General features: G+C 30.5%; 1 protein-coding gene across 3 annotated transcripts in view; it reads right to left on the bottom strand.

Moving 5' to 3' along the window:
• Positions 1–21,248, bottom strand: part of LOC107450135 (cell adhesion molecule Dscam1-like) — a 446,044-nt gene that overhangs the window by 116,103 nt on the left and 308,693 nt on the right. For all 3 annotated transcript variants that reach the window (XM_087158866.1, XM_087158865.1, XM_071186796.2), the window contains exons 7-9: positions 18,355–18,765; positions 15,079–15,240; positions 12,179–12,463 (exon numbers count right to left, since the gene is read on the bottom strand). In XM_087158866.1, the coding sequence (XP_087014992.1) occupies positions 12,179–12,463; positions 15,079–15,240; positions 18,355–18,765 (858 nt within the window). The remainder of the gene's footprint in view (positions 1–12,178; positions 12,464–15,078; positions 15,241–18,354; positions 18,766–21,248) is intronic.

Genomic DNA, 21,248 nt, shown 5'->3' with positions numbered 1-21,248 from the left:
CTTTACCATCCCGCCTTATGAAATTCTCGTCTGCCATGGACAACCCCATCTCGATTACCCAACCATAAAATCCTACACGGTTACTCACGGGATTAGATCAATCAAGGGTTTTACGATTCGGTGCGGACAAGCAACAGCGAAAATATCGCCTGCGAAAACAAGCCACCCCCTTCACAAACTATCTCCCACATTCTGCTTTTCAATTACCCAGTGAACCTTGCAGAAAAATTTTTCACAATAAAATTTTAACTTTTACACCCCCCTGCGTCATAAAAATTTCAACCCGAGCTCCGGACCTGTTTTAGTAAAAATGTTGTCCCGGATGAAAATTACAACCTCGTGTTATCACGTTTTGGCGAGATTTATGGCGACAGAGCAGAACCATAACAACTCACGATTAATGAAGGCCTGCATAACAGATAAAACGACGTGGAGGAGGGATTTTAATTGAATCTGTTAATGTTTTCATCCTAGATATCTACAGAGAAGGGAGTAATTTGCTTATCACTATCGCATGCTCAAGTTTTCCGATTAGGCCCTTCCCTAAATTATCGGAGATGTTTGTTGCTTTCACGGGAAAATGCGTTTTGGTGCCAATATGAACAAGGGGAAGGCGTAAAGAAAATGATGGTTCATTTAGATCCGGGTAGTTTTACTCGTGTCCTTATTTGTTTCATTACTAAATAAAGCCGAAGTAATTTCCAAGTTGAAATTTTGCTAATAAAGTCTAATATAATTGAGGCACATGTATTCATTATTTACAAGCATCTCTTATCTTTAAATCTGGTTAAACAGATAGCCGTTACGAAACAAATGGCAATATTTAACAGTTAAGAATTTACAGATAGCAATTAAATATATCACGGAAAACAGATTTAAAAAAAAACAACGTATTTAAAATTTTATTTCTAAAGGACCGATTTCGCTAAGATCTTGTAATGAATTACATTCTTGTAAAATGATGCAAAAATATGTATACAGTGAAACTTCTCCTAAAGGCCACCTCTACTTAAGGGCCACCTCTAATAAGGGCCAATATTTTGAGGAACGAAAATTTTCCCCATAGACATAATGTTAATTTTCCTCCCATTAGAGGGCCACATTTTCCTGACTACCTCCAATAAAGGCCATTTTTCCCCCCGTCCCATGAGTCCCCCGCGCCATATTTATCAAACCAAGAAACACTAATAGAAGTAAATAAACTGATATCCCAATCCAAGGCATTAATAAATGATGCGAATTTGACTAATTTGTTTTATAGAGTTAAGGAATCATTAGAAAATAAAATTGTTTGCGAAAAAATTGTAAAAAGTAAACAAACTTCAATTGAAAATTTTTTTAAACATGTATAAAAACTTAAAATGTTAATAAACAGTTTTTTTCTACATAAATTTTGATTTCCTCATTTTATTTTTTGGTCACACCCATTTAAGGGCCAATTTTCAATGGAACGACAGGTGGCCCTTACCCAGAGGTTTCACTGTATCTTAAAATTCCAATTTTTTTCCACTATTATTAAATAAAATAATAAAAAACTAAGTAAAAGTTATATTTTGCATGGAATTAATTTTGGATAAACGAATTTCATAATTGAGTGCAAAAATTTTTCAATTCGCCTAAAAAGTTTTCGAGATTTGGCGAAATCCGCAAAAAGTAAATTAAAAGATCCAAACTTTGGATGCCTCTCCTGGTCAAAAAATTGGGATCATCTTTCCCTTTATGCGGCTATCCCTATATTTAGGGGGTCAGAAATCTGAATCCGTCAAAAGAAAAAAGCATGTTTATTCGATTATAAGTGCATTTTTGTGTCTGATTTTTGTAACTTAAAATATCATATGAACTTATTAATTGATATATTTGAGGTCACCTCCTGAAAACTTTAAAACAGAGTCCTAGAGCGTAAAGATCTAATCATTAAGTCAAAAGTTATTAAATATAGTAAGTTTATTTTTTCTTACGCGCTGTAGACCAATGTTTAGACAATTAACCTAATAATTAATTGCAGTTTAACCACCAACTATTTATGATTTTTTGACTGTTTTGTTTGAATATGATAAAATAACCATTGAATAAATAGTTATTTAACCATTTTTTCTGAGAAATTTTCAAGAGTGCAGAAGCATAATAATTAATTGAAATTTAACCACCAATTATTTATGATTTTTTGACTGTTTTGTTTGGATATGGTAAAATAACCATTGATTAAATTGTTATTTAACCATTTTTTCTGAGAAATTTTTATGAGTGCAGAAGCATAATAATTAACTGCAATTTTTACCACCAATTATTTATGATTTTTTGACTGTTTTGTTTGAATAGGGTAAAAAACCATTGAATAAATTGTTATTTAACCATTTTTTCTGAGAAATTCTTAAGAGTGCAGAAGCATAATAATTAATTGCAATTTAACCACAAATTATTTAAGATTTTTTGACTATTTTGTTTGAATATGGTAAAATAACAATTGAATAAATTGTTATTTAACCATATTTTCTGAGAAGTATTTAAGAGTGTATAAGCATAATAATTAATTGCAATTTAACCACGAATTATTAATGATTTTTTTACTGTTTTGTTTGAATATGGTAAAAAACCATTGAATAAATTGTTATTTAATCATTTTTTCTAAGAAATTTTTAAGAGTGCAGAAACATCGTATATTTTACCGTATTCTGGTAGTTTTGACCCCACCTTTCTCAGTGTCTCAGTGTCGAAATATTTAACGAAATTTTGATTGATATTTCAACCTAAAGCATTGGCGTGACACTTTCATGTAAACCTTCAAACATATTCCCCACAATATTGCCTAATCTAAAATGAAACGCAAATCAAACTTGAAATATCGTACAACAGTTTTAATCTTATTAAATACAATGAGAGCCGAAACTGAATTGCACCCTTCCAGACGATTGTTCTAGATGTCTTGGCACTTCTCCAGATCCGGAAACAGCAATTAGAATTGTTCTGAATGTGAGATCAGGAAAAAGATCACGCGATATTACGTGGACTCATAAAAAGTTCCGCTAAATTTCAATATTTTTTCTGGAAATAATTTTTAGGGAAAAGCATTTGAATAGAGGTTATACAAAAAAAAAAGGAAAACGCATTATCTTCCTTTTTACGAAGGAGCAATTGGATTATAAATCCATGAATTGGACATGCTTAAACATATTTCAATTCTTTTTTGAAATGCCTATCTTCCTAAGAGTTTTATAATGAAAAAAAAACACTTAACGTTTTTCAAATCATGACGATCATTTAAATTTAAAATAAATGCATAAATAATACGATAAAATTTATTGTTGCTATAATTTTAAATATTTGATAAAGTGAAAAATTATTTGTTCCGGTTATTTAAAATACGTTGAGAAAAGATCTTATTTTAATCTTATTTATTATCAGTACAACACTAATGTGGTTTTTGGAAACTTTAAATTTCGCGGATTATTATGAATGCTGTTTTAGGAGTAAAAGAATGTTTTGAGTGCATTTATCGGCAACAAAAGTAATTTTAAAAGGACATTTATGCACTGAAACAAAAATATGGTAAAAATTTCCGGAATTATAAAGTTTATTGGGTTTCTGTCTCTGTGGACAAAGTAATATGGACTGTTCTTTCAAATATAAAAATTACAAAAATAGAATAATTTTTTTGGCCAAAAAAGAATACTGATATTCAATTTCACGTTTATTATTGATTTGAAATTTGAAAATGTAGTGATTTTTGAAATAAATGTCTTTTTATTCGTTTCATTTTTTTCTTCCCTTCTAATCGTTCGCAAATATTTGTATACAATAATATACAGTGAATTGTCACTAATAACTTATAACTTAGTATGTAACTAATGACTTCAGTAATCGGATGTAACTAATGTAACTATAATGAATGTAACAAATAAGTTAGTTATTGTAACTAATAACTAAACTAGAAAGATCTTGATTACTAATCATTTAGAGTAAAAAAAAAACATTATAGAATCTTATTTTTTTTTTAAAAAAAAAGCCTTTTAAGTATTAAATATTATCAAATTATCTCTGAGTCGCATTTATAATCATTTGTATATACCATATGTCATATTATTGCATTCTATATCAAGCATAAAAACTCTCGAAATAAAATATAATCTTTGCAGTAAAATCAGAATTAAAAAACTAAACTCTTTCTAACTTAGAAATTTCTTTTTTTTCTTCTCAAAATGAAGAAGAAATTTTAAAAGAAAAGTGCACTTTATCATTCCCTGTTTTTGTACTTAATCATTTGTTGACATGTGATGTTGAAAAGATAAAAACCTTTTAACTTATATGCTCTCTTTATTAGCATTTTGAAATGCGTATTTTTTCTACACAAATTGTCCTTAAAAAAGATAAATGGTTCAAATCATATTTAAAAAAAAGTTACATAATTCAGTAAAACTGAAGACTTATAATAATAACTTGTGGGCTCCATCCCCTGTTCGCTGAGGCTCTCCAACCTATGCAATCTTATTTGGTTTGTTTTGCAAACCATGCTCGCTACTAAGTTAAACCCGTCAAAAATTTGCTCCAATGAAAAATTTTAAAAAATGAAATCACACATTAAAATGTTTAAAACTAATTCCTCTTTAAAAAATTTGAATTTTTAGTTAATAATAAGTTATTGAAAAAAATAATAGAAATAAATGACATGAAATAGAAAGACTTAAAGAAACTAAACAATAATTATTGTTTTGAAAAACAACACGTATGACATGTTCTTTCAATGTAACGTCTTTCATAACTGTCATAAACGCTTTCTTCTGCTTCGCGAAAAAGCTTATTTTATTGTTCTTAAAAAGTGTAACAGCAAGACTAATACTCATTTTAAAATGAATAACAATAACTATGAAGAAAATTATTGTTATTGAACTTGCATAAGTATAATTAAAACATTATATAGAACACTTTGTTGACATCAACTATTCGCTTTTAATCTTACAATTCTACCCAGCTTTTAGCTCAGTTTGTTTTAGTTATTCATTATCTATGCGAGAAACGAATTTTCATTTAGAAATTTGTAAACATAACGTCTACGTTTTCCTGCTTATGACAACTCCAGTGCTTGATATTGCAATTCTCTGCTATAAAACAAAATGAGGACTTTCTTACTGGGACAGACTTAAATGGGGGTAGGGGACTTCAAAATGTTTCAGATTTGGATTGCAAGCCTTGTTAGGAAACGCCTTCGTTCGCAGCTAGATGGTGTTGTTCATAAGATGAATCGTGGTGAACCGGTTCCCAGGCCACCACGCTCTCCTGATTTAAACTGCACGGATTTCGTTCTGTGGGGAGCGCTGAAAATTTCTATGCCCGCAACCACTGTTTCTTTTTTTTTTTTTTTTCTTGAAATGGATCTTGTTGCTTGAATTGAATGTGCGCAGGCATCCAACAATATCCAACTGTATTTCAGCGAGTCTGCTATTCCATGGCCTGACAGCGTGCCGCCTGCATCCATAGCAATGGTGGAAACTTTGAGTACTTTTTTGACAATTTTACACATCATCTACCACAGAACATATAATATCTTAGACGAATCAGTATTTCAGATGATCTCAGTCTTGTGTCTCTTTGTTTCTTGTATTTGTCATACTGCTTTTCCATGATGTTTCCGACCATTATATAATAATATAATAATGATGATGATGATAATAATAGTAATAATAAATAGTAAATAAATTATAAATAATAAGTTCCCACGTTCTTTAAACTAAAATGAAAGTCCCGGATAACATTAGTGTTAGAACACACTCTTTGTGCGTGGAATTTATTTTAGATCAGACAATGAATGGAGATAAAACTAAAACAATCGAAGTATGTGAATGAAAATCGACATGAAGTTGGCACAGAATATCCAAGAAAATAAAATTACATCTCTTGTGTTTACATGTGCCTCAGATGGAAAAAGATAAAGAGGAAAGCCTTGAACTATTTTTCAGCTCATGATTCTGGATGAGCTTACGAAGACGCTATAAAACAAGAGAAATCTTTCATGGCAAAGTGATTTTATGACCTAGAGTAGACCATGAAGCTGATTGCTGTTTGAAAATTTGCTCAAATTAAATGAAACTAATATTTGCTCAAATTATCAAATTGCAAGCAGGATTAATTAGAATTAAGTGGAGGGGAAATAATCCTGCAATAATTTGTTCATATTTTGATGTTTTGAAAACATTTTCACCATTTGAAACTTCGTGTTTTTTTCAACGTTTACCTAAACTTTATTTTTCATTCTTTAAAATATACATTGCTCAAGTAGAAGAAAGAACATTCGACATGACGGCTTTCTTCTGGAGTATAACGTCTCTTCTTAAGCTTTCTAGAATATCTCGCAGAGTAGAAGCAAAGTCTATTGACAAAGACAGGAGTCGGTAGAAGGATATGTTCTGAGCCTTTAGAGGATAAATAAGTAAGAAACTAAATTTGACGCAAACGCAAAAGGATAAGTTAAAGAAGAAACCAAACAAAAATATAGAGAGAGGAAAAAAGTAACTAAAACACCAGTAAAAGAAGGTGTAAGAATCTACAGTCCTTACAGGCACTATAAGATTCTAAGTAAAATCTTAATTATCAGGTGATAGTATACAGCTTTATTGTTTTTACGCGGCTGAGACCGGTTTACACTTGTTGACGTTCGCGTATCCTATTGGTTAACATTTTAATGCAATACGTTAAAAATAAATACAAATAGGAAGTATATAAAAAATATCCTGAATAAAAACCCATTACATGTGTGTTTGAATATAAAAGTATTGCGTATAAACTCGTGCAAATCATGTCATTATTAAAACACTACAGTACCTCTAATAGTTTGATCTAATTATTATAATATCTATATATATATTTCTCTTACACGGCGATAAAAAAAAGCCTCATTGCAACTCCCCGAATGGCAACGCTAGAAAATCAACCAATGATTGCAGCTAAAAATGTCACATGCCAAATTTAGTTTAGGTGGCTCAACTTATAGCGCTTCTAAAAACGGAAACTGAAATAACCAGAGTGTAAAATAGTATGTGCTTATGCGCATCGGATTTTTTGTTAAATAATTTATTTATTATATATCAGTTTATAGATGGTAGCGAGAAGAGTTTTTTGGTTGCTATGGTGACTAATTAGAATGTAAATTGTTTTTTTTGAGTGAGTGTGAGATTTGTTTTTTGGAACTGCGATGCTGTAATTTTATTGTTTAGTTAATAAATCTTCCTTTTATATTAAACGTGATAGTAGTTTCCTTAATTATTTGATTCGAAGTCCTTGGAGTTTTATTTGAGGTCAGTTTATTTTGTATTCACTTATTTCAATTTTTAATAGACTTAATTATAGCCAAAATTTTAACTTTTTTAAAGAGATATCAGTTTTCGAAATTTTATCTTAAGATTTTATACTATAGCACATTTCTAATAGGTTTAACGAATTACATGTCATTTATTTGAATTCAAATTTATTTTAATGACTTAGTATTTACTAAAAAGATGTAATTTTTCTTTAAAAAAAAGTTGTTATATGGATTTGAATGATTGTTTTGAATTCTTAGAATTTTGTGCATTTGCAATGTACCTAAGTTAGTAGCGAGCGAAGCGAGCTTGGTTTGCGAAGCAAACCTTATAAGATTGCGTAGCAATTTTTGGGGGTTGGCGAGCGCTGGCGAGCAGGGGGCACAGCCCACTAGTACTAATATAATGCTTGATGTAATAAATATTTTATATTCATATAATATAGTGTCTAATTTATCCTATCATCGAATTTATATTATATATCGTCTAATTTAACCAATTGATACACTAACGTAAACAAGTACAAACTGGTTTCAGTCACGTAAATACAATAAAGCTGTATTGTATCACTTGTTTACGTTAGTGTATAAATTGGTGAAATTAGACGATATATAATATAAATTCGATTATTGGTGAAATTAGACGATATATTATATAAATATAGACTATTAATTATAGCAGGTATTATATTAGCATATCATAATAATTAGACCGAATTCTTAGGCGCACTGTAGTGTTTTAATAATTCCATATTTTTCACCAGTTTGTATGCATTACTTTTATATTTAAATATACATGTAATGGGTTTTTATTCAGGAGATTTTCCTATATACTTCCTATTTGTATTTATATTTAACGTATTGCATTACAATGTTAACCAATAGGATACACGAACGTCAACAAGTGCAAACCGGTTTCAGTCACGTAAAAACAATAAAGCTGTATAGTATCACCTGATGATTTAGAATTTACATGGAATTTTACAGTGCGTCTAATAATTTGGCTACAGGGACCGTAATTGTAAATCAATATATACACTAATTTTTCCCACGATAAATGTTCGATTTTACACAGAATATTCAATGCTCATAATTTTCAATTTAAATTCTTTGATTGTTAGCGAAAAATTGCAAAACAATTCGTTCAAATGTCACTAGTTATGTCAGCAATTTTATTGGTGGAGGAGCTAATATTTGATAATATTTTCTTTTTTTTTCTTCCTCACAGGAATGCGTATGAATACATTAAGTAGTTTGAAGAGATTAAACTCAGGATATTTAAGAACGAGAACGTTATCAACCAAATGACTTTTTTTCTGCTTGCCAGCTGGGAGTTTAAACAAAAACCATTTACCTCTAAAGTTTTGAGATAAAATTTTATTGGACGCTGAAGTAGAATTGAGGAAAAAAGAATTTTCAATAAAAACATTGTTGAACTAAGAGGTTTGGAGAGGAAAGATTTCTCTAGGAATTTCTTAACTAAAAGATCATTACAAGATTTTTCTTTCATCAAATGATTCCATTATCGAAAAGTATTTATTCGCCATCTTTAAAAGGTGAACTGGTTTTAAACTTGTATCTTTTGAATAATAATAAAAATAAAAAAAGTTTTGGAAAACTGTATACTACACGAAAAGTATTGCATATTAAATCGTGCAGAACATGTAATTCTTAAAAAAACTACAGTGCGTTTAATAATTTGGTCTAAAATACCTGATAAAATAAATATTCTATATTTATATAACATAGCGTCAAATTTTTCCTATCGTCGAATTTATATTATACATCGTCTAATTTAACCAATTGATACACGAACGTAAAGAAATGCAAACCGGTTTCAGTCACGTAAAAGCAATAAAGCTGTATAGTATCACTTGATAATTAAGATTTTACACAGAATCTTATAGTGCGTCTAATATTTTGGCAGGGATTGTATATGAAGATTTCATAATTGAGCAAAAATATATTTTTATTTGAATCTAAATTCTAAAAATAAATTAAAAATATATTAATATAAGTCGTAATTTAATGAAATTTAGTTTGATTGATCAAATGAGTCTAAATCATAACCATTTTCCAATTCAGTTTCAACGTGAAAAATATTATATTTTTTCTAGGAGTCAGTTATATTTATGTGAATGATAGCTTTTTGCTCAATATAGCGAATAATAATATAGGTTAATTAAAGAATTTTATTACTAACATGTGGTCAATTCTAGCTTTTTTTTTATTAAAATTGGTCAATTTTTAAAATATATGGCTATTTTTTAAAAAAATTTAAAAGTTTAAGTGGTTAAAATATGCTAATATTAATTAGTTAATTTTTATTGGAGTATTTTGTAAAATATAGTAAACAATGCAAGTTTGATCTTTAAAATGAAGAAAGAATTCAACAAACAAGCGTGAAATAATCTATATTTTCAGAATATCATAAAATATTTATAAAATATTTCCATATTTATTAAAAATATGCAAACGGAGTGCTTTTTTGATGAAAAAAAGATGATCGACAGATAAATACTTAATTGTCACCTGTTATAATTAACTGCCATGTGGTGAAGATAGTTAACTTTGCCCGATAGCAATAGTGCATGAGCTGAAAACGAAAATAATTTCTTCAAAAACTTTTTTTTTAATTAATCTTTTTTGTCTGGTAGATCTTATAAGCAAAATAGCAAAAATAAATAAATTGGATTAAAGCTGGTGGATTCGGTGCTAAGAGCAAATATCATCATCAAATTTGGAACAGATTTGGTACAATGAGCAAAAATCACCATCAATGCTGGAAGCAATTATTCGGTAATAAGAGCAAATATTATCATCAATGCTGGAAGAACCGATAATTCAGAACTGTAAGCAAATGCCATCCTCATTGATAGAATTGATCATTGATAGATGAGCATATATCCTCATCAGTGTATATTTTTTAGCCATAGTCTCTTCTAAAAATCATCATTTATTAAAAATATTGTTGACAAGCTACGAAAAGAATTAGTAAACACTAACTTAGACATTTCTTGTGACAAAAGAAATCTTTATTTTGTTTGAACTTCTATTGTCCAAAACAAAAATTAAAGTAGGAATTAACGTTTCGCATTGTTCCATTTTTATTTCGAACAGGAAATGGATGAACAGTGTTCTTAATGCCTACCGCGTGCCATAGGAAACAACCACAGGGATGCCAACTGCTCCGCTTTCTGGAATAGTTTTAATAAAGTGGTAGCAAATTATGTCGTAAAATTCGGTAAAGAAGGATAATTACGCCTACTTTTTTATAGAGTAACCAGTAGATAGATGCTTAAACGCTACATTTTATATGATACTTATAATTTTTGTTACTTAGTGGTGAAAAAATTACTTACAATGAAAAGTACTAAACTAAAAGTAACTTAATTTTCGCTACCACTAGAAAATACTATTTTACAAAGCGGAGCAAGTTGGCATCTCTGCATCCATATGTAATAAAAGCATGTTATTAAATCAAAACTTAGTGCTGTATAACGTATCACAGCAAATACATATTACTTTTAGCAAGTATTACGTCATTTTTTTATATTTTATATTATAACCGTCGTTGAACAGCGTACTCAATTCTTGGGATAACGACTACTAAAATTCAACTCCGCAGCCTTGTGATTTTGAACCCAATCCAGAAAACAAGGGAACTCCTGGAATAAGTATCGGGAGAAATTAACTCGCATTTGCGTTACATAGATAGGAAGACGACGAGAACCTCCCACAGTTAGCCTAGCAGCAAAGGGACTCTAACCGATGATCCGTCTACCCCTGAGGATATTTCACGTCAGCACTGAGGTCGGTGCAAGCTGGATGCTGATTCGTATCGACCAGCCATCACCGGGATTCGAACCCCGATTCACCTCATTGGAAGGCGAACCCTCTATCCCCTGAGCCATCACGGCACAAGCATTACATCATTAAAAAAATTAGTGTTGAAAATTAATTTCTTCAAACCTTAAATGTATGACTGGTGTTTTCAATCCCTTTCCTCTGAGCTGCGATGGCTCAGGGGATAGAGGGTTCGCCTTCCGATGAGGTGAATCGGGGTTCGATCCCGGTGATGGCTGGTCGATACGAATTCCGCATCCGGCTTGCACTGACCACAGTGCTGACGTGAAATATCCTCAGGGGTAGACGGATCATGGGATAGAGTCCCCTTGCCATTTACTTTCCAAAATTCATTTATTGTCACTTTCTATATGTCATATATATATTGTTTAAACTATAATTAATATTTCTGTCTATTTGTAAACAAATTAATATTTCTGCATATTTGTAAACAAAATTGCAACCTCCTTTCTTTTTAAACTTTAAATAATTGATTGAGGTTGGCTGGAAGTAGTTGCCAGACGCGGATTATACGGGTAAGGGTTTTACTAACCTATGTACGTATCCGCGTCTGGAAGGAAAGAAAGAAAGAAAGTCCCCTTGCCATCAGGCTAACCATGGGAGGTTTTCATGGTCTTCCTCTTCATGTAACGCTAACGCGGGTTAGTTCCATGAAAAAGTCCTTCATGAAGGTAAAATGTCTCCCAATACTTGATCCTGTAGGATTCCTTCCTTCGGGATTGGGTTCAAAAGTACAAGGCTACGGAGTTGTACATTATTAGTCCTAAACCCATGAAATTGGGTCGGCTGTTCAACGACGGTTATAAAATAAAATAAAATCCCTTTCCTTCGACGTCAAAAATATTCTTCATTTGATACAAGTATATGACCAAACCAAAACATACTAACGAATTTTAAAAAAGACATATTAATGTTAGCCAAGCATTACAGAAATATTAATAAAACAGAGAAGGTAACAAAAAAAGAGTGTTAAGAAAAAAAGAGGAAGATTAGCATTGGTTATTGCATTGGGAAGTACCATACCGTGAATTACCATTGTGGCAGTATGACTGACAGTCCCAGCGTCATTCTCGGCCACACATGTGTAGTTTCCTCGGTGATGAAGTGCCAGAGACTCGAAGAGCAGTGTAGATGAGTAGTCTGCGACCTCGTTAGAACGTACTCCGATGTTCTCGGGAATGGGACGACCGTCTTTAAACCATCGAATCTTGAATGGTAAGTCGCCACTGCTGACTGTGCAAAGAACCGAAGCTCTCTGTCCTTCTCTTAATGACTTGGGAAAGATGAAGGGTTCGATCACTGGTTTCACTGTAAAACACGATTAGAAAGTAGTTATCTACAGTAATAATAAATAGTAAAATATTCTTGCGATGCTTAAAATTTTGGTTCTCGTTGAACGTAATATCGTTCAAATTTTCTGAAACGGTATACAGTTGGAATTCGTGTTGAGCCATTATATGGTTCAAATTTGATTAAACTTTTTGTATGGTGCTAAGGTGAATGATGGTGCGAAGGTGAAACAGGATTCAAAATAACATCCTAACTAAGGTAACGACAAATTTAAACTCTCTTATGGTTTAAAGCACAGAATGAGCCATTATATGGTTCAAATTTGATGAAACTTTTTATATGGTGCTAAGGTGAAACAGGATTCAAAATTACAACTCAGCTAAGGTAACGACAAATTTAAAGCACAGGTAATACTGTTCAACTTTGACTAGATTTAAACTGTTTCGATTGAAAAAAAAATAGGATTAGGTTATACGATATACCTGATTTCATTTCAGGCATGTTATATAACCTAATACGATAAAAATTGTATAATGATAATTAGGTTTTAGAGATTTGTTTCCTGAAAAATGAAAAATATTTTAAAAACCGGTTTTATCGCATTTATAATGAATAATATGAAATCTTAAAATAAAATTTCTCATGACAAAATTGTGTTCGTTTTATTTGGTAGGTTGAATAATATTGTCATATTTAGGGAAATAGATCACCCAATATGTTAAATTTGAACGGAAACAGGATTTAAATTTACAGCTTAACTAAGGTAATGGCAAACTTAAACTGTATTACGGTTTAAAATACAGATAAGGTGGTTCAATATTGACAAGATTTATTTTATGTCACCTTATTTAGACGCTAATGTGCTTACATGCAAGGTTTCAACTTTGAAAACAGATTAGGGTAACACGATATATCTAATCAAATTTCAGGCCTTTCTTATAACCTAATACGATAAAAAATTTACAATAATTATTCGGCTTTTAGAATTTATTTCTTAAAAAATGAACAATATTTTTAAAATTTGCTTTTTAGCAATCATAATTATTATCATGCAATCTTAAAATAAGATTTTTTTCTAGCAAAATTGTGTTCATTTTATTTAGAATGGTATTTTCTAGACAAATAGGATTTAAAATTGCAACTTGCAGTAGAATTCTCAGCGCCAAAAAATATCTAAAACGATGAATTTTAACGGGGATTTATTAATGGTAATAAAAGCCAATATGTAAATGATGGATAGAGACATTATATTAACAAAGTGATCATCTTGTAAAATTTAGGTCATTTTTTTTCTTCAAATTTCACATCAAATTTATTTTACTTTACAATTTATTTCTTCAAATTTTCCAAGTGTATGAGCTGAATAAACCGTACCTTGTACTCTAACAATCACCATACTTTGTGCAGTCTGGAAAGCTTAATTAACTTTTGGCTATCCTTCAATTCTAGCCAGCTTCCAGTCGGGCCAGAATATTCCTTTATTATTTTTAAGCAACTTGAAAAAATGCAATTTTTAAAGCATTAATATTTGTCCTCAAATTTTCAGGTCCCCTCCCCCCACAAGAAGTGCATAAACTAAATAAACCGTACCTTTTACTCTAACAATCCCTGTACTTTGTGCAGTCTGGACAGCTTAATTAACTTTTGGCTATCCTTTAATTCTGGCCAGATTAATAAACTTTTGGCTATCCTTTAATTCTGGCCAGATTAATAAACTTTTGGCTATCCTTTAATTCTGGCCAGCTCCTAGTCGGGCCAGAATATTTCTTTATTATTTTTAAGCAACTTGAAAAATGCAATTTTTAAAGTATTAATTCTTGTCCTCAAATTTTCAGCCCCCCCCCCCTCCACAAGAAGTGCATAAACTAAATAAACCGTACTTTGTACTCTAACAATCCCTGTACTTTGTGCAGTCTGGACAGCTTAATTAACTTTTGGCTATCCTTTAATTCTGGCCAGATTCTAGTCAGGCCGGAATAATTTTTTTATTTTAAAGCAACTTGAAAAATGAAATTTTTAAAGTTTTAATTTTTGTCCTCAAATTTTCAGGTTTTCTCCCCCCCCCCAAGAAGTGCATAAGCTTTAATTTTTGTCCTCAAATTTTCAGGTCCCCCCACAAGAAGTGCATAAACTAAATAAACCGTACCTTGTACTCTAACAATCACTGTACTTTGTGCAGTCTGGAAAGCTTAATTAACTTTTGGCTATCCTTTAATTCTGGCCAGCTTCTAGTCGGGCCAGACTATCTCTTTATTATTTTTGAGCAACTTGAAAAATGCAATTTTTAAAGTTTTAATTTTTGTCCTCAAATTTTCAGGTTTCTTTCCCCCCCAAGAAGTGCATAAGTTTTCATTTTTGTCCTCAAATTTTCAGGTTCCCCCCCACAAGAAGTGCATAAACTAAATAAACCGTACCTTGTACTCTTAACAATCCCTGTACTTTGTGCAGTCTGGACAGCTTAATTAACTTTTGGCTATCCTTTAATTCTGGCCAGATTCTAGTCAGGCCAGAATAATTTTTTTTTAAATTTTAAAGCAATTTGAAAAATGCAATTTTTAAAGTCTTAATTTTTGTCCTCAAATTTTCAGGTTTCCTCCCCCCCCCAAGAAGTGCATAAGCTAAATAAACCGTACCTTGCACTCTAACAATCACTGTACTTTGTGCAGTCTGGCCAGCTTTATTCGTAGCAACGCAAACGTACGGACCTTGATCCGTAGCTCTCTCGACGTGATGTACTTCAAGAGTTCCGTTGTCATGTGATTTCTGACGGTGATTATACGGCAAACGGACTCCCGCTAGAAAAAAAGAAATCGTTAGAAGTTTTTTTTTTTTTAGATTCGAACAAAAATATTTCATAACTATTCTAAAAACAAAACGAAAAAAAGAACGTTCGAAACGCAATATGACAATTTTAATAAAGGGAACTATTTTCTTTAATCGCTGATAAATGAAAAGAAAAATATCTAAAGATTTTTTTCTTCCAATTTATTTAATCTTTTCTCCATTCTAAACAATCCTTCATAAGTTAAGACGGGCAATAATCGAACAACATTTAATAATAGAGAATCACGCAATTCGAGTTTTGGTAGCAAATACAAGAAGAAAAGAAAATGTCTTTCTTTTGATCGAGAATGAAAAATCTAACATTTCTTTTAATTTCAAATAGAATAAACTATTTTATTAATTTGATTTTGAGTCATGGAATGAAAATATGGCACGCAACACAAAAATCATCTTGATCTATTTTGATATTAAAGACTAGGCGAACTTTTATGCCTCCCTTGTTAATGAAATTTTTACTCTGTATTAAATATTTAATGCAACGCGTGTAAAAAGAATAATTCATAGATTGCAAACTCATATTTTATTCTTTAAATAATTAATAATTACTGCTCAGTATAATCAGTAAAAATATAATATGTTGTTATAAAACTAATTTAGATGTTGAATTTAATAATTTATTGCTGGGTGCATTTCAAAATAATCAACTATACAACCGTAATATTAATATTTCAGCTCTTTGAATATTTTTAATTTAGTTCACATCACAATTCGAATTAAATATTAAAAACAATGTTTATAAACGGAGTAGTTCAGTATTTTGATATACAGGTAAAAAGACAGTTTTGTTAATTAAAACGGCTCTGTTAAGTCAAGTAATTATGAAAAGCTGGCGTAAGTACAAATTATAAATTTAGATAAAATGTTAAATAATTTATGGTTGGTTGGCATTAAAACTGTTTTTATTTGGGACATAAATTGTCATGAAATCAAGTAAAAAAGAAAATATTTAAAAAGAAATAGAATAATTTTCATAAGGAAGTATATTGCGGTAGGAATACATTTCAAAACAAATTAAATTATATACAGATAATTTACATAATTATGCATGAAATCTAATATAATATGATAAATTATACATTAGAAGAACTGAATTTAAATAAATTTTTTAGATGTACTTATGAAATTATAAATATTATAAAACCAATCGTTATAATTAATTTCTTTCAAAACTCATAAAAAAAATATCTTATTTCCATTATATATGATTTGTGCAATCTAAACCCTCAATTAGACTTGAATTTAAAAGATACTCTGCTAGTTATTATGATTATTAATAAGATGGTTTTCAGCAGTTGGTATTTAGTTGTACCAAAATTTTTCGTACTTGAAATTTACACGACATCGATGTGGTTCTCATTTTTAAAGAACGAGAGAGAAGCTAATATCTCGAACACATTAAAAAAATTAAATTTGTAAATACAGTTAAACCCCGCTATAGTGAACCATCAAGGGACCGAAATTTTGGTTCACTATAACCGGGTTCACTATATCCGTTCCGCAGGCAATTTAACTAATGGTTCCCAAACTCCTCCCTTTTATTACACATTATTTAAATAAATGACTGAAAAATATTATTTAGTAGCGAAAAATGTGTTATTTTTCATTACTCTTCGTCTTGATTACAAAAAAAAAAAATAAAAAATAAAAAAAAAATTTTTTTTTTTAGTAATCTTTAGCTGATGAGCAATCCTGACAGAAAATTCATATTGATCCCACTGACACCTTACAGGTTCACTATCTGTTTGGTTTGTTTAGGGATGGGAAAGTGAGATAAAAGAAGCTTATCGCTAAATTCCCCTGTATAGATGGTTTTAAAAATCGGTATATGTATTTATTTTAAAGTAAAAATTTCAAAATTATTACAAAAAAAAATGAAGAAAAAAATCAGTTGAAGACAGAAAAAAGTTCATTATATCCATCTTCCTCACTTTTTTGGTTCACTATAGCCACAAAAAATAACATTATACGTGTATAGCAAGGCACGGGACCTAACATTTCGTTCACTATATCCGGGAGTTCACTATAAACCCGTCTTCACTATAGCGGGGTTTGACTGTATTTTAAAAATGGTTTTCGACTTTTGCACGTAATTTGTATTTCTGACGGATGGCAAGATCTTGAAAAAAAGACGTCACTAATTCTGATAGGCTGATAGGTAATTTTGACAGGAATTTTTTCACGAAATCTTAGGAAAGTTTTTTAATGTTTATTAAACCCAGCATAATTTCTATTAAACAAACAGACAAGGAAAAAGACGTGTAGTCTACTGAAAAGTTTAATAAAGTTACAACATGGCGAAAACAATCTGAAAGTTGACCTTAAAATAACCACTTGCCACTAGCAACAAATTTTCTTGCCCGGTGAAGTCATGTCAGTATGCTTAACTAAGTTTTGTTACGTACAGCTCCTGGCCATATTATCAGACTCACTATAAGATTCTATGTAAAATCTTAATTATCAGGTGATACTATACAGCATTATTGTTTTTACGCGGCTGAAACCGGTTTGTACTGGTTCATGTTCGTGTATCAATTAGTTAACATTTTAATGCAATACGTTGAAAATAAATACAAATAGGATGTGTGTAAAAAATCTCTTGAATAAAAACCCATTGCATGCATGTTTAAATATAAAAGTATTGCCTATGAACTCGTGCAAAACATGTAACTATTAAAACACTTCAGTCTGTCGAATAATTTTGTCTCATTATTATAATATACTAATATAATACCTGATATAATAAATATTCTATATTTATCTAATATATCCTCTAATTTACATTACATATCGTATAATTTAACCCATTGATACGCGAACGTAAACAAGTACAAACCGGTTTCAGTCACGTAAAAACAATAATGCTGTATAGTATCACCTGATAATTAAGATTTCACATAGAATCTTATAGCGTGTCTAATAATTTGGCCTGTGACTATAGTATTTCCATTGTCTTTAATTAGGAAAGACGATTCCTTAACACACTAACTGAAAATGCACAGATTTCAATCATTACAATTGAATGTTTAATATTTACATTTATTGAAATAAGAACTTTTATTTCTCACCTCTTTCCCAGTGAATGTTTTCCAGAGGATATCCTGCTACAGGACATCTTAATACTAGGACATCACCAGCCACGACAGTCACATTCCTGGCTCGGTGCACTACAACAGGTGGCCCCAGTACATTCACTCGGGATTCATGGCTAACCTCGCCGACGCCATTATTGGCCACACATCTGTAGTCACCGCCATCTTCAGTCTTTACGTTACTCACGTTGACGAAGCTCACTACAAATCCGTCCTTGGTAACATAGTCTCCGAATCTTATCCGGTGGTTTTCTGGTATCGGAGCATCGTCCAGTCTCCAAACGATTTGCGGCAGAGGATTCCCAGAAGCCACGCATTTCAAGGACAGTGATGGACCCGGTTGGATTGTTTGCTCTTCGAATGTTTCTTGGAATTCAGGGACATCATCTGAAGGAAAAGGTGAAGTGTTTGAGATTATTTACAAGTCTTGCGTTTATAAGTCACTTTTCTGTTAAATTTATCGTACTGCATAATAATGACATTTCTTGTTAAAAAAAAAAAAAAAAACTCTGGTCAATAAAATTAAAAAATACGGTATTTAAACCATTAATTTGTAATTTTTCCCTTCACTCAAAAACGGTTTATTGAAAATTTGTGGAATTCAGGAACATCACCTGATTGTTTCTTGGAATTCAGGGACATCATCTGAAGGAAAAGGTGAAGCATTTGAGAGGATTTACAAGTTTGGGGTTCATAAATCACTTTTTTGTATGATAATGAGATTTCTGGTTTTAAAAAAAACATAATTCTGGTTAATAAAATTAAAATATACGGTATTTAAATCATTCATTTTAAATTTTTCCGTTCACTTAGTAACAGTTTATTGAAAATTCTTGGAATTCAGGGACATCATCTGATTGTTTCTTGGAATTCAGGGACATCATCTGAAGGAAAAGTTGAAGAATTTGAGAGGATTTACAAGTTTGGGGTTTATAAATCACTTTTCTGTTAATTTTACCGTACTGTATGATTATAACATTTCTGGTTAAAAAAACAACAACACAATTCTGGTTAATAAAATTAAAATATACGGTATTTAAACCATTCATTTGTAATTTTTCCCTTCACTTAAAAACGGTTTATTGAAAATTCTTGCAATTCAGGGACATCATCTGATTGTTTCTTGGAATTCAGGGACATCATCTGAAGGAAAAGGTGAAGCATTTGAGAGGATTTACAAGTTTGGGGTTCATAAATCACTTTTTTGTATGATAATGAGATTTCTGGTTTTAAAAAAAACATAATTCTGGTTAATAAAATTAAAATATACGGTATTTAAATCATTCATTTTAAATTTTTCCGTTCACTTAGTAACAGTTTATTGAAAATTCTTGGAATTCAGGGACATCATCTGATTGTTTCTTGGAATTCAGGGACATCATCTGAAGGAAAAGTTGAAGAATTTGAGAGGATTTACAAGTTTGGGGTTTATAAATCACTTTTCTGTTAATTTTACCGTACTGTATGATTATAACATTTCTGGTTAAAAAAACAACAACACAATTCTGGTTAATAAAATTAAAATATACGGTATTTAAACCATTCATTTGTAATTTTTCCCTTCACTTAAAAACGGTTTATTGAAAATTCTTGCAATTCAGGGACATCATCTGATTGTTTCTTGGAATTCAGGGACATCATCTGAAGGAAAAGGTGAAGTATTTGAGATTATTTACAAGTGTAGGGTTTATAAATCACTTTTCTGTTAATTTCACCATACTGTATGATAATAACATTTCTGGAGGAAAAAAAATCATAGTTCTGGTTAATAAAATTAAAATATACGGTATTTAAACCATTAACTTGTAATTTTTCGGCTCACTTAGTAACCGGTTTACTGAAAATTATGATTCTCAAAATTATAATTTTTTTCACAACGCATTTAGTAAAAAAAACATTTAATCGAATAAATGTTTTTATGTCATGCTTTAAAGTATCATGATAAATAAACTAATTATAACATACATTATAAGACCATATTTTATTGCTAATTTTACCTAAATAATTACCAAAGCGCTTTGGTAAAAACTACCGAGCTTAAAGTTGCTCTTAACTATACTTACAACTTTTAACTATATAACTATATATATATATATATATATTTATATGCAATTTTAAACTTCATTGAAATTGAATATGTAACACATATGAGATCATGGCTATGTTGATATGTTTAACTATTTTCGTACTATTCATCCATATGAATAGTACTTATTTCGTAACAAACTGAAAAAATAGCAAGAATGCTTATAAACAATGTAAAAAATTCCTGATCAAATTATGATAAAATGTATTGGCACTTAGGATGCCAGTACTTTTACTGTAACTTTAATCTTTTTTTTACCGTAAAATCCATTTTTACAATAAAATTTTACTGAACAAACTATCTGATGAATCTTTTTATACTGTAACAATTACTGAAAAATCACTGAATACCCCTAATTACCTATATATTAATGTAAAAATTACGGTATAAAATTTTGCGGTAAAAATGGATTTTACGAATGCTGCACATAAGGTGCTAGTACTTTTCACCGTAACTTGATTCGAAATTTGTTACAATGTAATATTAAATTACAATACTTCAGTAACTTTTTATTTTTCCCCGCTAACTATTTCCTACCAGTAAATAAACGATTACTTTCAATCAACGAAAGTAAAATTAGCAGACTAATATATACCAACTAGCTTAACTAAGAGTAAAAAAAAAAATGAAAATTCTAAAATTTTTGGATTCTGAACTGTGAAGAAAGAAAAAGAAAAAAGAAATAATTAAAATAATGCTTGAAATACCAATAAAAAATATTCCGTAGATAAAAATAGAATTTAAAGTCACTACATGCTATTCGTATTTTTTTCCATCATCATAT

This window comes from Parasteatoda tepidariorum, chromosome 3 (genome assembly GCF_982258835.1).
Source record: "Parasteatoda tepidariorum strain Cologne lab strain chromosome 3, Ptep-v5.0, whole genome shotgun sequence".
NCBI classification, from domain to species: Eukaryota; Metazoa; Arthropoda; class Arachnida; order Araneae; family Theridiidae; genus Parasteatoda; species Parasteatoda tepidariorum.
Note: the sequence above shows the minus strand (reverse complement) of the source record. Positions and strands in the feature narration are given on the sequence as shown.